The sequence below is a fragment of the Narcine bancroftii genome, chromosome 3, assembly GCF_036971445.1.
Source record: "Narcine bancroftii isolate sNarBan1 chromosome 3, sNarBan1.hap1, whole genome shotgun sequence".
NCBI lineage: Eukaryota > Metazoa > Chordata > Chondrichthyes > Torpediniformes > Narcinidae > Narcine > Narcine bancroftii.
The window spans coordinates 40,067,777-40,090,784 of record NC_091471.1 but is presented as its reverse complement, the minus strand read 5'-3'; the positions used below and the strand labels follow the sequence as shown (position 1 = coordinate 40,090,784).

The 23,008-nt window shown below is 41.5% G+C and overlaps 1 protein-coding gene across 6 annotated transcripts in view; it reads right to left on the bottom strand.

Annotated features, from left to right (window-relative positions):
• Positions 1 to 47: 47 nt before the first annotated feature.
• ska1 (spindle and kinetochore associated complex subunit 1) overlaps positions 48 to 23,008 on the bottom strand; it is a 47,627-nt gene continuing 24,666 nt past the window's right edge. For all 6 annotated transcript variants that reach the window (XM_069923895.1, XM_069923898.1, XM_069923896.1 and 3 more), the window contains 4 exons: positions 22,654 to 22,748; positions 21,409 to 21,543; positions 11,762 to 11,931; positions 48 to 725 (listed from right to left, as the gene is read on the bottom strand). In XM_069923895.1, the coding sequence (XP_069779996.1) occupies positions 577 to 725; positions 11,762 to 11,931; positions 21,409 to 21,543; positions 22,654 to 22,748 (549 nt within the window). In that variant the 3' untranslated portion in view covers positions 48 to 576. The remainder of the gene's footprint in view (positions 726 to 11,761; positions 11,932 to 21,408; positions 21,544 to 22,653; positions 22,749 to 23,008) is intronic.

Here is a 23,008-nt window from a genome sequence, read left to right as displayed (position 1 = left end):
AATATGTTCCAATAACTTGTGTACCTTTAAACATTTAAATACAAACACAGTGGAAGTAAATTTTATTTGGGGAGCAAACAGAATTTGAACACGAGCTGATCAATTACTGCAGATCTCACTAAAAATTCTGGAATTACATTAAATCACAACAAAAGGAAACCAAATAATTTTAGTCAATTCAGTTTATACACAAAGTGCTGGTCATCAAAAAAAGGACAAATTGTCTATTTTCTTTGATGGCTCTGAGGAGCCATCAAACTTTGTTAGCCACTTACTTTTAAACAAAAATTAAATGGAGCTGGTACAACTACTTCAAGCTCTGTCTTTAATTATAAAGGATCAGTGGAGGTCATCTGAAGGTGAATGGTGAAAAAGATGGATTTAAGAAAATTTCAAACAATTCCTCAATAAATGTAGGGATTTGGCAGTCGACCACCACTCAGCATAATATTTGGAGCAGAAGAGAAATTATAATAAAGCCAATACATTTTCATTGCTGCAATATGATTGGCAAATTGTTTCTTTAGCATTTACCATGTATGCTGCCAAAGAACACCAAAGTAATTCACAATCTCTTTAAAGTAGTACATAACGAACAAGGTGATTCCCCCGGACTTCCCGCAATCGGTGGCAATGTCGCAGAATATTGAATATTCCCTGAAGTTTCTTGTCAACTTTAAGTCGCGTGAAGTCCTTTATGTCAGCTTCGACAAAGAAATATTGACCTTGAAAATAAAAACAACCTTTTATTCTAATGAAATAAAAATCAATAAAAGAAAACAAATGTAGCTGGCAACCAAGGGTCCAACACCATTTTCAAGATTTTTTTGGAAGAAGAAAACATTTAGGGCTGGATGGTTGACATCGTGGTTAGTGCAACACCTTTAGAGCACCAGGAATTTGGACTGGGGATTAAATCCTGCGCTGTAAGGAGTTTGTATATTCTCCCCGGGGGCTCGGTTTCCTCCATTTGAAATGTACCAGGGTTGTAGGTTAATTGGGTGTAAATTGGGCAGAACTGACTCATGGGCCAAATAGCCTGTTACTGTGCTGTATGTTTAAATATAAAGTTAAAAAAATTAATGATTTGCCTTGTCAGCTAAAAGTTAACCTCAGAAGCAGCCTGTAAAAACTTCAAGGCACAGATTAAGTAATTTTAGTTTTAAAATGTCAAACTATTTCTTCAGCATGTTTATGTAAGTTTAGCTTAATTCATAGCATTTTAACTTGGGAGTGTACCAGCCTCTATAGAATTTCTGGCGTTTTATTGTTTGACAATGTAGTGAATGAAGTGTGTGGATGATGCATTGCTGGATGAGGAATTAGTTTCCAACTAAAAATCAGAAACTAGTTTAAAGATTCAAAATAAGTGCTTGGACTTCAGAATGAAATCTTCACATCAACTCAAGTGAAATCTCAAAAACTCTCCATCTTCTGAAAATTTTAGAGTTGTAGTGAAACAATTTTAAATTAATTACTTTGAGAAAAAATCTGATTGGCAAAACACACAAAGCAGGGAACAATGTTAGGTGTGGCAGTGGCAGAAAGGCTTTTTTAAGTCGTGTGAGGAATCAAAGACAAAGCGTTTAAAAAGCTTTCAGATATTCATAGGTTTACGAAAAGTCAGAGTTAAGCAGAACGGAAATAGATTTTTTAGACCAACTCAACCATTCTGGCTGAGCTTGTCCCATTTGCCTGCATTTAGCCCATATCCCTCCCAAAATTCCCTATATCATTAAAAAAATGTTTTAACTGGGGGAGTGGCCATGCGAAAGACCTAAATAGACATGTTTTGGTTGAGCTCTCCCTGAAGAGTGCTAAATAGTTAAAACTTGAAATATCAAAATTTTCTTAATCAAAAATGGATAAAACTAGCACAAAGAAGCCAAAGCCACCGAGAACAGACTGAAGAAGCTCCTCTTCAACTGAAAATTTAAATGCCCAAAAGGGAATGGTGCAAAAATGATAATGGGACCAGCACATCCAGGTAAAACTGGAGAGTTGGATCATCCTGGAAAAAAAAGAGAATTTGAGTAACTTATCTATTGAAACAGTGATGGAAAAAATGACCAAAATAAAAGAGATCATTGAAGACCTGATGGAGAGAATGTGTGAAGCAGTCAAAAAAAAACACCTGCAAAACCTGAGGCTTTGGAAAAAAGCCAGAGAATGGGAATTGGTTAAACAAGTTCTCACATGGAGAACTTCAGTTGATGGAACAACGTCTTTATTATTGGACTAAAGGAAGGAATTCAGGGAAGAGACCCGGTGAACTTTTTTCAAAAATGGGTCCCACAAGTGTTGGGAGAAGACAAATTTGGAGAAAAACTGCATATCGCGAGAGCTCACCAAACACTTGGACCTAGAAGAGCTGGTGACCAGAGACCAAGATAAGTTCTGGTGAAGCTTTTAAGCTACTGAGAATGGGAGATAATTCTTGGAGCAGCATTTGACTACACTAAACAGAATAATGGCCTGCCCAAGGTTGGTCATGAAATTTTTTTTCAAGCAAGACTTTAGTCCAAACTTAATTAAACAAAGAAAAAAATTTGAAGATGTGAAAAGACAATTACGTGCTAAGAACTTGAAATATACACCATGACTTTGAAGGTTTAAGTAGAGGGGAACGGGCAATTTTTCAAAATCAAGAACAAACGATGTGGAAAATTTTCTGTGAAGTTTGTAAAAGAAAAGATTGAGGTGGCCAAGGGAGAAAATTGTGAAAATATTTATAATGGAACAAAGTAGGAAAAGTTGTATTTTTTTTAAATTTTTGCTAAACTGTCTTGTATTTATTGTTTAAAAATAAAAGGTATAGAAGTGCTCAGAGAGCTCAGTAAAAGGGGGAAAATATCTGGGAAAAGTAGTAGCAGGGTGGAGACTCCAGTCTAAGGGGGAGAATGGTGCCTAGAAAGGAGTAACCAAAACAAATGGCACTAAAGGAAAGGGTTCTTCTTTGACATATTCTGTGGGAAGGACAGTGCGTTTTTCTTAAAGAGTCAGAGGTTTTATTGTTAAAAAATATTATTTTAAAGAAGAATATGGTTAGAACATTGAAATGTATTAGTTTTAATGTTAATGGGCTGGTGAAGAGAAAAAGGGCCTTGGCATAACTAAAAAAGTTTACAAGAAATATCTTAACAAAATGGAACATGCAAGATTAAAAAAGGATGGGTGGTGCAAGTAATATAGTCTTCATTTGGATCAAAAGCACTCTTTCATGGTGCATTGTCAGATATATTCAGAATTCTGGACCCTAGTAAATGTATACGCCGCCAACTTTGATGAAGAAAAGTTCATACAGAGCACTTTTCTAAGAATGGAAGAGGGAAAGAAAGACATCTTGATTGGAGGAAGATTTTAATTTTTGCCTGGATCCCGTCTTAGATAAGTCAAGAAAATAGCTAACTAAAGCAAAGGCGGTGAGGGTTACCATTGGCTATATGAGGGAGCTGAATTTGATAAACGTGTGGAGGCGGAAACATCCGAGGGAGAGGAATTATTCCTTGTACTCAAAACAGCATGACTCCTAACCTTGACTTCAGCCCATATAGATGGTAGGATCATGGAAGCTGAGTACACGGCGAGACTTCTCTCAGATCATTCACTCCTGACACGAACAAAAGAAATGCCAGATAAGCAGGATACAACACACACGTGTTGCTGTTAAATAAGCCAGAGTTTTGTAGTTTTATAAGAACACAAATATTTTGCGAGGCTAACCATACCTCTTCTCCAGATAAATTCCTCCTATGGGATATCCCCAAGTGTATTTGAGAGGCCAGATAATTGGATACACTAAGACAGTGAAGAAAGAATATGAGGGAGGTGGATGAATTGGAACAAGAAATTACTCACTTAGAAAACGATTATCAAAAATCAGGCTCAGGACCACGACAGGGCTCTGGCAAACATGAAAATTAAATATCATGCGCTTCAAACATATAGCATGGAAAAGGCCATAATATGGTAAAATCAAAAATACTATGAATTGGGGGAGAGAGCCCATAAAATCCTCTCTTGGCAGTTGAGGGAAGAACAGGCCTCAAGAACAATCAATGCAATACAAACTGGGAATGGAAGAACCACATATAAACTAAAAGAGATTAATGAGACCTTCAGGGAATTTTACAAGATCTATACAAATCAGAGATAACAGGGGGGGGGGGGGCGTCCTGATAAAATCAACAGCTTCCTGTCCAAATAAGAGCTTCCAAATTTCGACCCAGAAGAACAGGACAGCTGAGATCTTCCCTTCACGGAGGAAGGGATAAGGAAAGCATTGAACTCGCATCAGACTAACAAGTCTCCAGGGGAGGATGGGTTTCCACCAGAGTTCTACAAGGGATTTTAAGATTTACTGTTACCACTCTATTTGGAGGCGGTGGACCAGGCAGTGGAGAACCATCCCCTCCCTGAATATTTTTCGACTGCAATCATTATGACGATACTTAAAAAAAGACAAAGGTCTGCAACTGCCATCCTCCTAGAGACCTATCTCACTGCTAAATACAGACGATAAGATACTTGCCAAAGCCCTGGTGAATAGATTGATGAAATATTTGCCAAAACTAATAAACAAAGACCAAGCAGGATTTGTGCAAAAGAGACAGGCAGCAGACAATATTGCAGACTGTTGAGTATAATACATCTGGCACAAACCAGAAATGAGATCCTGGACACCTGGCATCAGAACTGTGTCAGGTGTATAGAGGACTGTTATGAGCAGGGGCAACTTGTGTCATTCAAGCAACTCAAGACACAAGTATGGTTCATCACACAAGACGTTTCACTGCTACCTTCAGATAAGATCTTTTTTTTTTTTTTACAGGACAAATTAAGTCTAACCATGGCCCCGCCAAAATGCAGCTACATAGAGACCATGATTCGAAGGGGGAAGTTCATCTTGGCAATGTATTTCCTGCTCCAAGCGGAAGGACCCAAATCAGGCCTTCATAAATCAAAACAGAGGTGGGAGTCAGTCTTAAGAATAGCAATTGATGAGCGTTGCTGGCCCGACCTATGTTGGACCAGCTGACTAAAACCATCAACGTGCGGTACAGGGTGGTACAGTACAATTTTCTACACCAGCTGTATCTGTAGCCGCAAAAAATGAACAGATCTAAATCAGAATGATCAGATCAATGTTTTAGATGCAGCATTGAGACAGGAACCTTTGTGCATGCAACCTGGACATGGACCAAGGTGAGGCTCTTTTGGGTAAAACTAGGCCAAATCCTATGAATTCCTGCAGGACCCCGAGTTGTTCTAGTTGGGAAATATAATGGACATAAGACTTACAATGAGGCTGTCCAAATTCAATTTGTGATGATCGCATTGGCAGTGGCCAGGAAGTACATAGTGGTTACCTGGAAATCAGACTCCTGCCTGAGCATTACGCGTTGAAACATGGAAATGCAAAGCTGCATTCCCCTGGAGAAAATCACTTACAACTTAAGGAATAAAATAGGATACTTAAACTGTATTTAAATTTCATGGCAGCACAACTATAGGTAGACTGTTGGGTCTCGCCGCCCCGCCTTATCTGCCTACTCTTCAGCCATTTGGGAGGGGGGGCCCAACTCGTCCTTACCAAGTAAGGTTAAGAAAATAAAACAGCCTGGACTCTGACTGCCATGCCGTGACAAACCCACAAAATCCTGACACATTTCATACCTTTGTTGGGAATGTCTTTAGTGTTCTGTGTAATTGTGATGACTTAAACATCTAGTGTTGAATATGGGGATTGGGGATGAAGGGAGATAACGAGAGCTTGAACTCTGCAGAAACTGTATAAAATGGACAATTGTAAATTGTCAGTGCTGATGCTGTTAACATTGATACTGATAATATTGATAACTAAGACTGGAAAAATCATAAATATTAAAAAAAACAGTTCCAACATTCTGACCTTTGGCACCAGGAAGGTGAATGTCAATTTGAGAATCATCTTTACACTTGGCCATTTATTATAGCAGCAGTATCCCGACTTTTGCTGGGTGCAGATTTTCTTCGGGCTCATTGATTCCTCGTTGACTTAAAACGGCACCAATTAATAGATGGAACTACTTTTTAGTCCATGCCTAGAGCCCTGCTCTGCACCTTCAGACATCAAGTAAACCAGTGGATGAATTGTAAGCTGTTGGAAGATTTCCCTTATATTACTACTACAATTTTCTGCCTCCACTGCAAAGCACAGTGTTACTCACTGTATTTGTACTAGGGGCCTACCTATTCATGCTAAACTGTGTCGTTTGCCTTCAGAGAAGCTGCATTTAGCTAAGGAAGAGTTTGTCAAGATGGAACTAGGCATAATTCGTAGGTCCGACAGCCCCTGGGCATCCCCACTACACGTGGTCCCAAAACACAATGGAGGTTGGCGACCATATGAAGATTACAAGCAGCTTAATGACACCACTATTCAGGATTGTTTTCCAATACCTCATTCAGGATTTCTCAGCTAATTTGGATGGACCAAAGATCTTCTCCAAAATAGACTTGGTGCATGGCATTCACTTAGAGCTGAAAGACATTCCAAAAACAGCAACAATTACCTTGTTTGGGTTGTTTATGAATGCCACTCAGGTTAAAGAATGCCGCTCAATCATTTCAACAGGTGATGGATGCTTTATGACGTGGTATGACCAATGTCTTAATTTACCTCGACAACATTTTAGTGGTCAGTATAACAACAGCAATTATCATTCAATTCATAATTTTCCTCAAAAATACTACATATTTCTGCAAAAGACAATGTAGTAGCTGATGCACTCTCCCATTCTGTTCCACTTGAAGTTTCGTCTTTAGATCAAGGTATTGACTACACAGCTTGGCCGCAGTCCAAGAACATGACCATGAGACTTAGGCTGATTGGACTGCTATCACAAACCTGCAATTGAAGGATGTCCAGTTTGGAATTCATGGCAAACTACTCCTCTGTGATATATCAAGCACGCTCAGTAATTAAAACGTCGAGTATTGAACTCTGTGCATGGTCTCTCGCATCCATTGATTAGATTGACCGTTTGTATGGTTTCCGACAAGTTTACGTGGCACGGTCTTAAAAAAGATGTTACACAAGTGGTGAGGTCCTGCATTGCCTGCCAGAAAGCAAATGTTCAGCAGCATACTAAGGCACCACTGCAGTTACTCATCAGTTTGTTCAAGTCCTCGTGGACATTGTTGGTCCGCTTCCTGTTTCAAGAGGATATCGTTATCTTTTTACAGTAATAGACAGGTTTATGCAGTCATCTGAGTATCCTTATAGGATACTCAGACAAAGGAGATTGACCTATATTTTGGACATTGGAGGGAAGCCACAGTCTTTCACTAATGACAGGCTTAAACCAGCTCATGTGGACAAGTTTTCCCCACTGCAGCAGCTAACAATTCGTCACAAAGGTCAACACCTAAAAGACAGACCTTTCTTCCAGTTCTTTTTTTTGGGATGTCGCAGTGTTATGGAAGCACTACAACTCCCAGAAGGCATAGAAACGGCTATGTGACATCAGGGCATGATGACATTTTGGGCGTATTGGGCGCATGATTCGAGCTTTTAAAGGTTGCTTGGGTTTGAAGAGTAAAATCCATTTGATTCACTCTAAAAATGCCTTGCATGGTTATTTCATCATATCCACTGTGATTCCAATGGCCACAAGTGCATGAAAAATCAAAGTGAGGCAGTGTCTTTGGTTCAAAGATCATTCAGGATGGCAGCGGGGAAGAAGTTGCCCTGTGCCACTGAGTGCTCGTCTTTAGGCTCCTGTACCCCTCCCCCAAAAGGTAGCAGAGTGAAGAGGGCATGGTCTGGGTGGTGGGGGTCCCCGAGGATAGAGGCTGCTTTCTTAAGACACTGCTCCCTGTAGATGTTCTCGATGAAGTGAAGTCTGGTGCCCATGATGTTGCAGGCCCAAATAACAACTTCTGTACCAGACAATGATTCAGCCAGCCACAATGCTCTCCATGGTACACCAGATGTTTAAGAATCTTCAGTGACATACTGAATCTCCTTAGACACCACAAAGTATAGCTGCTGGTGAGCCTTCTTTATTATTGCATCAACATGAATGCTTCAGGACAGATCCTCAGATGGGATCCCATATCACCATACACTTCTCTGTGTGTGTGTGTGTGTGTGTGTGTTGGGGGCGGGGGGGAAAGAGAAAAATCCCCTCAGGTTCTCTTTAAATTTTTTCCCTCTCACCTTAATTCTATACCACTTAGTTTTAGAGTCCCCTAACCTACATGCTATAATTGAAGGCAAACAGCATTTGGCCTTTATTGCAAAAGGGTTGGAATTTAAAACATTTGGAGATGTTCAGGTTGTGGGGAGGTCCTTAGCTTAAAAAAGGACATGGTAGCTTTTAAGGTATTGAAAAATAAAATCATCAGGCTAATTCCATGGATGAGAGAATTGTCCTTTCAAGATGGGCAAGTAGCTTGGGTCTGCATTGCTTGCTGTTTGGAAGAATGAGTCATGACCTTATTTAAAACATCCAAGATCCCAAGGAAGTTTGATTTTGAGATGTTTTCACTTGTGGGAGAGTCACAAAGGAAGATAGTTTATAAGGTCCAGTCATTTAAAACTCAAGTGTGCAAATTTTTTCTTCTCTCTGAAAATAGTGACTTTCTAGAATTTTTAATTCCCACTCAGAGGGTGGTGATGATCAGATCAATAAAAATACAAGATGGCGATAGGTCAAGGACTTGAGGATTATGAAAAACAGCAGAGGAGATGAAGAGATCCACTCTGATAATAATGATTGATGGGGCAGGCTTGACAGGCCTGGTGGTCAACTCCTCCTCCAAATTTCCTGTGTTTTTGTGATAGAGCTGGAGTTTTAAATAATGATTTTGATTTCACTACAGAACACTAACATTAAATGCTTCTTATAATCTCTGCTAGTGTTCTGAGATAAAGATCCCTTTACTATCCTGTAATAAAAAAGGTGTAAAACTACACAAAATTTGCTTTGGGCTGCCGTAAGGCAGACAGATTTGCCATCAGTAGAAATTGCCGGTCACCTCTTACAGTCAGAAGCAAAGATGAGACACCGAGAGTGACTGAGCACCCGTGGATTCGCCTCTAACATTTCTGAAGCCACTAAGACTTCAGCCCAAACCATTGGCAACCTGAGCTCCAAATCCAAACCTCCCACATGATCAGGAAGCCCTCAGTACCCTCTTGCATCCCGGTTCCGATACCTGGTACCACCTCCGGCCAGTCTTGAGCCAGGATATTTTGACACCAGTTGCCAGCAGCCCACAGCCTGTGTGAGTTCCTTGCCTCAAGTCACCAATAGCCTGCTGCCAGCATGTTCTTCAGCTGCAGACCCCTTCACTGGTCCACTACCATGGTCACTGACTCATAAGGTCATCTACCCTGCTCTTCTTCAAATAGTGGGAGGTTTCCCCATTTTCTGGTGCCTTGCACCAGTCCTCTGCTTTCCTGGAGTCAGTCACTCCTCAAGGCTGCTGCCAAACCAAGGCGCTGCCATCTTGGATCCAGACTCTGTGGTTGCAGGATTTTAAAATAAATCACCGTTGGCTCCTTTAACAGGCCATTTAAAGCCAGTGTAAAGCTGATGGCAGTTGAACTGAGCAGTAGAACTCCTTGCTTTTCGTGCATCTGCACCAGCACTGCCTTTTTTTGTTCATTAATAAAGTTAACCCTTTTTACTTAGAGATGCCATAAAGATCAACTTTATTAACAAAATAAAGGGGCTGCTCAGTTAGAAGAGTGGTTAGTGCAATTCCATTACAGCGCCAGCGATAGGGTTTGAATCCGGTGCTGTCTGTTTGTATGTTCTCCCTACCACTGAAAATGCACAGGGGTTGTTGGTTAATTTGATGTAATTGGGCAGCATCCAAAAGGGCCTGTAACTATGTCTAAATATAATTTTTTTTTAAATTAAACTTAACCTGAACCCTCCTGAACCATAGCCAATCCAAACCTATCCCAGACATTTAAAAAAAATACACAACCTAAAATAGACATACAAATAGGTTCCTTGAGGCTTAGGTCAAGTAGCCAGGCTCCACAGGCAAACACAGCTGTTTTGCTTCAAGACTCCATCTATTCAGAAACATTAAAGGGGTTTGCTGCAGGCACTGCTCTCAGGATATTGACTCCATGCCATTCCCCTTCATGTCCAGTTCAGGGCTGCCCTTACCTCAGTTCCTTCATGTTCCCATTCAACTATTTGGCATACACAACATCTAGCCAGGTGTGCCAGCTCAAACCAAGCCGAACTACATAATGGTCAGGTCTTGTTGGGCTCAATTTAAGTGTCAGGCTCTAATTTTCTATAGTGTCCAGCTGTAGTGGCCATGTTCAAACATTGTAATCAGAAAATGACATCACCAATGTATTAATTTCAATTATCAAAGGACATTGCTAAGGTACTTAGGAGGTAACAAAATTATTGAAAGACTGGTTCATGTTGTCCACCTTAATTTTTAAAAATATAGCAAAAAGGTTTAGCAAAGTAATATTGTTGGTCAAACAAATTATATGGAACTTAAATTAAGGGAAATACAATGAGCCCACTAGATAATATGCAACATAAAGTTATTAAATAAGGAATGCATCAAAGAAATACTTTTTGGCTCAGTTCACAATAAATTGTGTGTGAACAGTTAACGTTTATATCATTAATATAGAGCAAAAGTTTTCAAATGACATTAGCATTTCAGCTCAAGTTTTAATGTTATGGCAAAAGATTAGATTTTCTTACAGAGAAATCACTAGTTGTCATGGACAATGAATTTGATTAACATTATACTTTAAAAAGCTTATACTCTAACTCAGTGGTTCGCAACCCTTTTCTTTCCATTCACATACCACTTAGTTATGTATTCCCTATGCCATAGGCGGTCTGTGATTAGTAAGGGATTGCTTAAGGGGGCATGTGGGTGGAAAGTTTGAAAACTACTGTTTTAATCGTATCTAATTGACTTGTTATGTGCACGGTTTGAGAGCTTCAAAGGAAATGGGCCAGTGACAATTTTTCTCAAGCAAAATATTTCAGTAACAATTGGGTCTAGAGCAGTGATCCTCAACCTTCCCTCCCCATTCACATACCACCTTAAGCAATCCCTTACCAATCACAGAGCATCGATGGCATAGGGATTACTTAAAAGTGGTACATGAGTGGAAAGAAAAAGGTTGAGAACCACTGCTCTAACTGCTCACACTTACCATCTGAGACTCATTTTTACAGAACAATAGTTATGTATTTGTACATATAAATACTTTGTTCTGCATATGTATAGTTTGTCTGTATGTGTGTTATTGTAGTCGTGCTGTGTGGCAATGAGAGAAAGAAGTAGTCTATAACTCAAATGATGTCTAGTTGGGAAAACTTGATTTTTTTGATAAACGCATATATTTTTAAACAACACTCCCAGGAAACCTTACTTACCATGGGGCAGAAGTGACGTCATTTTCCAGCCTGTTGTTTGCCCTGTAGTCAGCCCTCTCCTGACAGGCTGACGTCTGCGCCGCACTTGCAACTTTTTGAGCTGTTTCAACATGTGCTTAAGTGAGTCGCCACATTACGTTCAGTTGTGCGTCTGCATGCTATGCACCGAGGACCAGAAAACACTGTTTCGTTGGGTTGTACTTGTGCAATCAGATTATAAATAAACTTGACTTTTCTCCATCCCCACTTAAAATGTAACAAGAAACCATATAATGTCCAACATAAAATTAAATGACAGCCTGATAAATCATTTTGTTTCCAAACATTTTCTTTTGTACCTTTGGTTTCCTTGGTTTCCTGTTCTTTAAAATTATTGTACTGGTTACGTGTAAGGTGAGTCAGGGATTTCAGTGGCTGGTTTAGGATCTTATACTTCGCTTTCACAGCAGCATTAAGCTCATGGATGACAGCGTTGATTTGATCGTAGGTCATACGGCCTTTCATGTACCTGAATACACAAAATTATTAAAAGAGTAATTGTACATCTAGTTCAATTGGTAAAAGGTGAATATAAAATTAATTTAGCAATAACATATCCACAATTACTAGAATAAAAAATTAGAATCTTACACTGTGCAAGCAAGGGCAAAGATATATGAAATATATTGTTCTGAACTTTTAATTTATATTTGAACAAAGACCAAAAAGTATTCCTTTTGCTTGTATTAAAAAAAAACTGATCCAGGCCCCATCTCTGCAATAACAACTCTGGTGTTGCCTAGATATGCAATTAACTTCTGTAACTCAGCACATAAGGAAAAATTGAATACTTTCCATTCAATAAAATTTATTTTAATAATGTGAACTGTACAAGGCATGATGAAATAATCTGAATAAAAACAACTGGAAAATTGCAAATATCACCTAACTATTCAAGAAAAGAAGGAAGCAGCAGAAAATAAATTATATTCCATTTAAAATGACAGCAATGTTTTGGAAGACGTTGGAGTCTATTGTGAAGGATATGGTTACGGAATACTTGGTGGCCTATAACAAGATTGGCTAAAGCCTGCATAATTTCCTTAAGGAAGAATCTTGCTTGACAAACTCATTGGAATTCTTTGAAGAAATGATAAGCAGGCTACATGAAAGAGATGCAATGGATATTGTGAATTTGGTATTTCAGAAGGCCTTTGACAAGGTGCCACACATGAATCAACTTGACAAGATAAGAGCCCATGATTTAACAGGAAACATTAGCTTGGGTACAGCATTGGCTGATTGACAGGAAGCCGGAATATAGGGATCATCATCTGACTGGCTGTCTGTTGCTCATGGTTTTCTACAGTCAATGTTGAGGTCACTTTTTAAAAATGTTGTATATTAATGATTTGGATTAAGGAATGGCTTTGTGGACAAGTTTGCAGATGATACGAAGGTAGGTGAAGGAGTAGGTAGTGCTGAGGAAACCAGGAGGCTGCAGAAGGATTTAGACAGAGTAGGAGAATGGGCAGAGAAGTGACAAATGAAATACAATGTCAGAAATATAATGGCTGAAAACAAATAAATGGGGAGGCTATTTTTTTCAAATGGAAACAAAAATGAAAATACCTAGATACAAAGGGACATAGGACTCTTCGTGCAGGATAACCTGAAGGTAAACTTGCATGTTGAGTCGGTAGTGAAGAAGGTAAATGCATGTTGGCATTCATTTTAAGAGGAATACAAGAGCAGAGACTTTAAACCACTCGCGAGACCTCACTTGGAGTATTGTGAAGTTTTGGGCTCCTATATAACTGTAACAATTAGTATGTAAACAGGCCATCTCGGCTCCTCTAGACCACACCGATTTAAGTGAACTCCACTAGTCCCACCTACCTGTTCTTTGCCCATAACCCTCCAATCCATGTACTCATTCAACCATCTCTTAAATGACAAAATTGACCCTGCTGCAACCACCTCTTCCGGAAGGTCATTCCACTCAGCCGCCATTCTCTAGTGAAGAAGCTTCCTCTTATTGTTACCTCTGAAGTTTTGCCCCCAAACCCTTAACTTATGACCCCTTGTTCCAATCTCACCTACCCTCAAGGGGAAGAGCCTATTCACATCTACTCTATCTATCCCCCTCATAATTTTATATACCTCTATCAAAACTCCCCTCAACCTTCAATAGATCCACTCTACTCAATCTTTCTTTGTATTCTAGATACTGCAATCCAGGCAACATTTTAGTAAATCTTCTCTGCACCCTCTCTACCTGATTGATATCCTTCCTATAATTTGGGGACCAGAACCGCACACAATACTCCAAACTTGGCCTCACCAAGAAATTATGTGCTGACATTGCAGAGGGTGCAGAGAAGGTTCACATGGAATGAAAGTCATCATATGAGCTGCTTTTGATAGCTCTTGGTCTGTACTTGTTGGAATTTAGGGGGGGGGGTGGATGATATAATTGAAACATTTTGAACGTTAAAGGCATAGATAGATGTAGAAAGGTTATTTTCCAAGGCAGGAGAGTTAGAATAAGAGGGCACAACTTCAGATTAAGGGCATCTACTCAGAACAGAGATGTGGAGGCATTTTCTTTCAGCCAGAGGTCGTAAATCTGTAGAATTTGTCGCCACAGGTGGTTGTGGGAGGCCAGGTCAGAATCTATTGTCAAGAACAAGTCATGAAATTTGGTGTTTTGCGACAGCTTCATAGTGCAAACATAAGGTTAAGGGGAGAAGCCCGGGCAGTGGGGTTGAGTGGGAAAATGAACCACTGGTTACAGACACCCATTCAGAAAAACAACCTTCTGCCACTCCCCTTTGCCTCCTATCACCAAAGTAATTTTGGAACAGTTTATCAACACACCTTTGATTCCTTCTGAATCAGCCCTTCATTCAAGACCTTGTCAAAAGTTCTGATAAAGTTCAAAATTACCACATCTACTGCCTTGCCTTAAATTTTCTTAGATACCTCCTCAAAAACTCAGATTGGAGAGACAACATTACCCTTGTACAAAACTATGCAAACTTCCCTCTGATTAGTCTGTCTTTCCAAATGGACATAAAACCTTCCTCTTAGAAATGCTTTTCATCTCTATTATCCCTTCTAGGCTTACCAGCCTGTACTTTCCAACTTTATCCCTCCTGCTTTTTTTGAATGAAGGACCACACCTGTTTTCCTCCAGTCATCTGGTAGTCTCAACTGTGAAGATGGAAAATTCTATTTTGGCCTCCCAGCGATCTCCTCCTATGTCACCTATAGCAGTCTGGAACATGTTCCAAACATATTTAACACTTCCTCCTTCCTCATAGAAGCACATTCCAGAATACCAGCATACCGGTCTCCAAACGCCACATCCTTCTCCCCAGAGACTTGTTAGTTCATCAACTCTTCAACCCTCAGATTTCCCTCTTAATTCTTGAAGGATCAACTCCCCTTCTCTAATCTATTAATTTTTGATTTCTCCTTAATTCTGTTTGGCAAAATCATTTCCTGTCATCTTCAAGCTCCCCTAACGACTTAGGTTCTCTTCTACATCTCCTATAACCTTAAAATCGCATTTGCAAAATTTCACGTTCCAGTTCTGAGAGCAAAAAAAATGCAAATGACAATATAACATTGAATAATGTGAAAATATCATCTTGCTCTGATGCAGTCATCATAACACTATGGATAAACAAATAAAATATATTTTTTTATTTACAACTCCAAATAAAGCTGTCCATACCAACAAGTATCAAGACCTAGATAACATTCCTGTCACAAAAGTGCCTGGTACTAACCATTTCCAACAAGAGAATCCAACCATCTACCATTATCATTGACGAGCACCCCATCTATCAATATTCTGGGTGAATCACAGAGGCAGGGATTCAACCTTGACCAGGAACCTCCAATGGATCAATCATATCAACACCATGTTACCAAGAATAGATCAAAGGCTTGATATACTGCTGCAAATGACTTTCCTTCTGATCCTCCAAAATCAGCCGTCGTGAGGGATATACTTGGAACAGCCATTTTTATCCTATCCAGGACTCCATCTCAGCAGATAGGCTAGTTATTAGCCACCATTATAAGATAACCAACTCCCAAAGCGATCTATTTTTTGTCCCTTTTTTCTACTTGTAAGGACTATCCTATTTCCAATTTCCTCTGTATCCGTCTTATTTGCTCCATAGATGAGACTTTCAGACAGATGATTCTGAAATGTCCATCTTCAAATTGAAAAGTGGCTCCTCTTCCACATTTTGCAAGGGCCTTCCCTTCATGATTCTCTGGTCCAGTCTTTTGTTGTCACCAACCACACCATTTTTATAGCTCTTTCCCTTGCAAATGCAGACAATGATTCACTTGTACTTCCATACACACAGCATTGGGTGTTCACAAGAAGGCCCTCTCTACACTAAAACCCAATGCAAGCCTGAGGAACAGTACCTCATTGTCATCTGGGCACATCAAGTCTTCTAGACTCAATACTGAATTCTACAACTTCAGGTCACTTGAATTCTCTAAATCAGTTGTCCATCTGTTATTTGATTCAGTCTGGTTTTTTGTCCCTTTTACTTTCCAGTAGAGGGCAAGCTCAGTCTGCTCTGTTGACCACAGCTTTCTGCTCTACATTTTGGAATTCCTACATTTATTAACTATATTAGCTTGCTCCACTCAAGATCATGAGAAACGTCAGAGTTGTGAATGTCGCTCAGACCATCACAAAAACAATTTCCCTTCCCCATCCCCTATTGATTCCACCTAGATTTTCCACTTCCTTGGAAAAGCAAACATATTAAAAGACTTATTGTTACAAGCCCAAAGGACCCCAAAATCTAGCAGCAATAGACATTCACCAAAACAAGTGGTTTTTAAAACAAAAATATTTTAAAAATCAACTTTAAACATGAAAATAGAATCAAACTTTAACTTATCTCTATACTTAACTAACCCAAATTAAACCCCTTCTAATTCTAAGTGCACGTGTATGTAATGTGTGTTCTTTGGTTCACAGTTCAATGTCACTTCTCCTTCTTCCAAGTTCTCTGGATGCAGGCAATTCTTATACTGTGCACAGAATTTAACATGTATAACGTTCACCAGGCTTTGGTGCTCAAAAGGTAAATGTTTACTGCTCAGGAAAGTTCTTGAAGGGTTTGCAGAGAGAGATTTGTTGTTCCAGGATTTCCACAACTGAGGTACCACCATTAGTCACCTCTGTCTCGCTGATGAAACTTGGCCCATCAAGGTTTTCCAAATGGTAACCTCTTTCTTTCAGGCCACCAAAGAGTTCCTTTCTGTTCCTTTTATTCCAAGAGAAACATGAGACAGATAACACTTCCAGACATCCACTGCTTTGGAACTTTGTTTCCAACCAGCTCTTCCTGGCTTGCACTGTTCAGCTCCTTTAGTGTCACATACACTAGCTGGGAGAGCTTGTTAACTTGTCTCTCTCTTTCTCTAACTGCCAGAAAGCCCATGTGACTCTCTCACTTGCAAATCCCCCACCTTCTTCAGCAAACAACAGGAGTTCTTCTCCTTGGTCAAGATGTTGTCTTAGATAAACAAAACCCAGGAATAACCTTTCTGTGAGCACTTTGTACATGTAGCTGGTTTATCTCCTCCAAAACAATGGTCTGTGGTGGCGCACAGCCTAATGGCGAACCGGCCTCGCTTGTATCGCCACGTGGTGGGGCAGCTATTAGGAGATGGTGTCATTGGGAGTTTCTTCTTGACTCCAGCCTCCCTTCCAGCGCGCGCCTTGGGCAGCGATTATACGTCACAATGCACCAGGTGACTGAGCTCATGCTGCCCTTAAAGGAGCACGCTGAATTTGAATAAAAACAGTCCTTAACGACCATCGGTGTGGTGGCAGTGATTTACTTCAGCTCCTCAGAGCGCCACATTGGTGACCCTGACGGGCCCAGACGACCTTCTAGACCCAACCAACGATAGACATGGCAGAGGTTAAGACGTTAAAAGTCCTGCCCTCAAGGACAGTCCTCAAACTGTCCCCTTTCTAGCCACATCGCCCCCGGATATGGTTCGGCCAAGCAGAGGAATAATTCTACCTCCACAACATCATGGCTGATACCACCAAGTTTTACCACGTCATGGGCGCCCTCGATCAGGACACAGGGGCGAGGGTAGACGATATCATCCATCGACCACCAGTGACCGAAAAGTACACAGCCCTCAAGAATCTTCTCCTAGGGAAGTTTGGCCTCTCACCCCAGCAGCGTGTCTCCAGACTCTTACATCTAGACAAGTTGGGGGACCGCAGCCCCTCAGCCCTCATGGACGAGATGCTGGCCCTGGCAGAGGATCACGAGCTGTGCTTCCTCTTGAGACAGATGCCAGAGGACATTCGGCTCCATCTATCTGAAGAGGACTTCTCCAACTGCCGCAAGGCAGCACCCCAGGCAGATGCCCTCTGGCGAACTAAGTAGGAGAACGAGGCAGCACTCAGCGAGGTCTCCAAGCCGGCGCCCCATCGCCAGCAAGATTCTACCAAAGGCAAGCCTGAAGAAGCCCAGTCATCATGATGATTCTACTATCAGCGCTGGGGGTGGGGGGGGGGAGGGGTGTTAAAGTCCACAAGTGCCACCAGCCCTGCGATTACCAGGGAAACAGTCAGGCCAACTGCAGTTAATGGCTGCAACGGTTGGCCACGTGAACAGCTTCCTCTGCATCCAAGACAGATCCACAGGCCGCCTGTTCCTAGTTGACACGGGCTGAGCGACCATCCCCCCACAGTGCTGGAAACAGACTCGAACACCCGGTCCAACCCTGCGGGCTGCCAATGGCTCAACAATCAAAACCTTTGGCACTCGTAGGGCACAGATGCAGATCGGGGAAGACAAGTTCATTTGGAGGTTCGTCCTGGCCTCGGTGAGATGGCGCTGTTGGGGGCTGACTTCCTAAGGGCTCACGGACTGCTGGTGGACGTGAGGGGCAGGAGGCTGCTCAACACCTGCACCTTCCACTCGGTGTACCTGGGCACGGCAGACAACACCAGGTTGGAGATCACCACAGTCGCCGCCGCCAAAGACGAATTCACCGGGATCCTCAGTGAGTTCCATGCCATCCTGGAGCCTTGCTTCGACATCGCCTCCCCCCGACACGGAGTATTCCATCATGCCTCAACACAAGGCCCCCCACCCCGATCCACACCAGGGCTAGATGGCTGCTGCCAGAGCAATTGAAGCAAGCCAAGGAGGAATTCTCCAGACTCCAGGAGTTGGGCATCTTTCGGTGATCCAACAGCGCTTGGTCGGCACCGCTACACATGGTCTTGAAGTCATCGGGAGGTTGGAAGCCCTGCGGAGACTACAGACAGCTGAACAACAGCACGACTCCAGACAGGTACCCAGTCCCCCATATCCAAGACTTCGCGGCCAACCTCCACGGCGCGCGGTTCTTTTCAAAGGTCGATCTGGTGTGCAAATACCACCAGATCCCTGTCCACCCTGATGGCGTCGGAAAGACCGCCATTATAACCCCCCTCCGGCCTGTTCGAGTTTCTCCGCATGCTGTTCGGCCTGAAGAATGCCGCTCAGACATTCCAGTGCCTCATGGAGACAGTGGGTAGGGATTTGGACTTTGTTTTTATCTACCTAGACGACATCCTAGGAGCTAGCCACACTCGCGAAGAGCACAAGGCCAATCTGCGTACCCTGTTCGCCCGCCTGGCAGAATTCGGCCTCACAGTCAACAAGGCCAAATGCCAGTTCAGGAAACAAACTTTGCAATTCCTGGGGCACACCATCACAGCATCTGAGGCAGCTCCGGAACCGGAGAAAGTGGCAGCCGTCCAACGTTTCCCCAAGCCCTCCTCCCTCAAAGGACTACATGAATTTGTGGGGATGGTGAACTTTTACCATCGATTCATCCCCAATGCTGCCCGCATCATGCGCCCTCTGTTTGCATTTATAGCAACGAAGGAGAAGACCTTGGCCTGGTCGGGAGGCAGACGAGGCTTTCACAGCGACGAAGCGGGCCCTTGCTGAGGCGACTTTGTTAGTGCACCCGACCCTGGAAGCACACACGGCGCTATCGGTCGATGCTTCCACCACAGCAGTTGGAGGAGTGCTCAAGCAGTGGCTGGACGGACAGTGGCATCCACTAGCCTTTTTTCAGCAGGCAGTTGCTGCCTCCCGAGCTCAAATATAGTGTGTTCGACAGGGAGCTCCTGGCGCTGTACCTGGTCATCCGCCATTTTCGATATTTCCTTGAGGGCAGGACTTTTAACGTCTTTACCAACCATAAGCTCCTCACCCAACCACTATCGATAGCCGAGGAACAGTGGTCAGCCAGGCAATAGCGCCACTTGCCCTACGTCTCGGAATTCACAACAGACATCCAGTACATGGCAGGTCAGGACAACATAGTCGTTGATGCGCTCTCCTGCCCAGTCATCAGCACGCTAGCTCCCGGTCTGGACTACGCACAGCTCTCACAGGCCCAACAGCGCGACACCAAAACCCAGGTTCTCTGCACCGCAATATCAGGTCTCCAGCTTGAGGACATCTGCCTTCCCGATTCCGCCCAGCCTCTGCTCTGTTATACCTCCACTGGCTCACCGCGCCCGGTAGTTCCACAGGACTGGAGGGCTACGGTCGTCAGTTCCATCCACAATCTCATTCACCCCTCAGTAAAGACTACCGTCCGCATGGTGGCTCAGCGATTTGTCTGGCACGGCCTTAAGGAGGAGGTCACAGCACTAGCCTGAAATAAAAACAGTCATTAACCATCGGTGTGGTGGCTGTGATTTACTTCAACTCCTCAGAGCACCACGGGTCTTTCATTTTATGACGTCAATTCAATTAGCACCTACTCGTGAAATGTGCATCACATTCTCCAGATGTCCTGCAATGTTATTAAATATGAATTCTTCAGTCTTTCAAATAAGATCGGTTTTAAAATGTGTGTATGCATGTAGCCCACTAATCTTACCAAAATCCTCCCAATATTATAATCTATTACATTATCACATCCCAGTCACACACTCTTCTTCCTACCGCGAGGAAGAAGATTCAAGAGTGCGAAATCACACAGCACCAAATTAAATGAGTTTCTTTCCCCCCCTCATTACCAGTTTCCTGAATAAACCTCATACCAGTAAAATAATGTGCCTTTATTCTCTTCAAACTGATCTCTCTCTGTGTACTGTGTTTTTAGTTGCTGTATAATATGTGGGTTGACTAGCTGCATGGCTTATAAATTAAACTTTCCTGCTACCCTTTAGCATTCACAACACTGTTTCTAGTTTATCCACACATTACCCCAGTTTTATCCTATCAGCAACATGCCACTCCCCAACTCTTCCTGCAGCTTAATGTGCTGCTTTTTTTTTACCTTTCCTAGCTCTGATGAAGGCTCATTGACCTGAAACACTAGGTTTCCTTTCCCACAGATATGGCCTGACCTGAAAAGTATTTCCAGCATTTTGTTTTTATATCTCTCAGATCTTTGACCTTTACACTAAAAAAGTAACAGCAAACACTCAGTTTATGCAAGTTTCACTCCAATTTATACAAATTTCAAGATTTGGAATATAATGCTAGTCCTTCATCGTCAATGGATCTAAATTCTGAGACTCCCTTGCTATCCAATAGCACTGTGGATATACCTTTCAGCTATAGGACTTTTTGAGATGGGCATTTACTGGATTTACCAACAATATCCAGAAAAATGAATCAAAAAGTTTACAAAAACAACCAGCAAATTTTTTAAATTTCATGTTAAATGGTTTGAATTTCAATCCCCCTGCGATGATGAAATTCTCAACTGCATCACCCAATATATAGTGCATGCCTTCAGGGATATCACCACACACATAAAAAAAGTAGAAATACCCATGAAAAGGCTGAAATGAAGTTGATTGCAAAGGCAGCAGCAAAGATAGTTTGGGTTCCATACTGTACATTTAGTGCAAACCTTCAAAGTCTTGCATTATAAAGCAATCCAAAACAGACCAGAAATTTTTTCAAAAACTCACCCGGGAACGTGGTTAAATTCCTCCATTAAAAGGTACTCTATTTCACGAACAATGTGTTTTGGCTTGGTAGATTTCTTTTCAGGAACAGGTTGAATAGGGTCCCTTTGAAACTTGTCATCTTTTGGATTTGCCATACTGAAAGTACCCAAATTGTTCAGGCAATGTTAAATGACAATCATATCAAAGCAATCATATTTTTAAAAAAAAAATGACCCAATGCCCATGGAAGTTAAGCATTAAACTAAAAAAAGACAGTGGAATATTTAACTACATGCATGAAATAGATGAACAAACATATCTTAAATTTGAGCATCTATAATTGAAATATTTAGCAAAAATCAGCTATTAAGTTAGCCAGTCTCTACTGCTCTTGATTGGATCCAATAAGAAGTCAACATGGCTGGAAACAAAGGAACTTCATGCTGCATAAGCCCAAAGTTCAGATTACAAGTGCAATGAGATGGATGCCTACCTGGTCCTCAACACTTTGGTAGCTATCAAAGGGAGCCATGGTAAATAATTAAAGGTGAAAAAGAAATTATTGTTCAGGTTGTGCCAAATAAATAAATGCATGCACACACACAAGTTCATTTTTTAAAAATTTTTCAATGACTGCAAGGTTTCCACTGTTAAGATTACAATTATAATAAGGGATATAATTATTTTTATGTATAATTCTTTTTATTATTGTGGAGAAAGGCACACAAAGCTAACTTAATAGCAGCACTGTAGTTTATTACCTCTAAACACTAGGTTAGATTTGGCAAGCCCAAGAGAAATGACACATCTTGTCAATTTAAGTGCATAAAAATGCTCTCTGGTTGATCCAAATGCACAACCAGCTATCTTTCAAAGTTATCATGTTTACTGGAGAGCAAAATGCAATCAAGATCACAAAATTCTCCATCATACTCCAGTACCACATCGAAAATTGCAGCATTCCAGGCTAGTAAAAAGTTCTGAGTGAAACTGGAGACAATTTGATAAATCTCATTTTCAATTCTGAGAAGGAAGACAAAACATTGAAGATAGTTTCCTTTTGTTGTCAGTAATGCAAAAACTCGTACAGATTACATTGCAAATTGTTTTAAAACCACAGGGAATAAGGGGAGAAAATGACACTGTGTATATTCAAAAGGGAAAGGTTTATGTGTATTTTGATCAATATGGTTCATAGTGTGAAAAATAAAAAAAATAAATAAAAACCCACAGGGAAAACTTTTGATAACAATCATCATGGCTTACCTGTTCTGACTAGCTTTCCTTGGTAGATGAGCTGGGATATTTTCCAGTAAATGGTGTGCTACTTCAGAATTTCTCTGGACTGAATTCTTCAGATCCTAGAGAAAAACAATTATTGGAAGTCAAAATTTAATGTTAAAAAAGATGCCCCCAATGTCCAAAGTATACACAACCCCGTCTCTCTTAACCACACGAAAATGGTCCTCATAGGCCATGAAATAGTGCTCCCAGGGCCTGTTTGCGCATAAACACAGCATCGAGGAGAGGTGGAGGCACATGCCAGTTTAGGGGTTCCATGCCAGTTGTTTGAAATAGGTTTGCTAACTGTGACGTCGCATTAAAGTTGCTGAAGCACGTC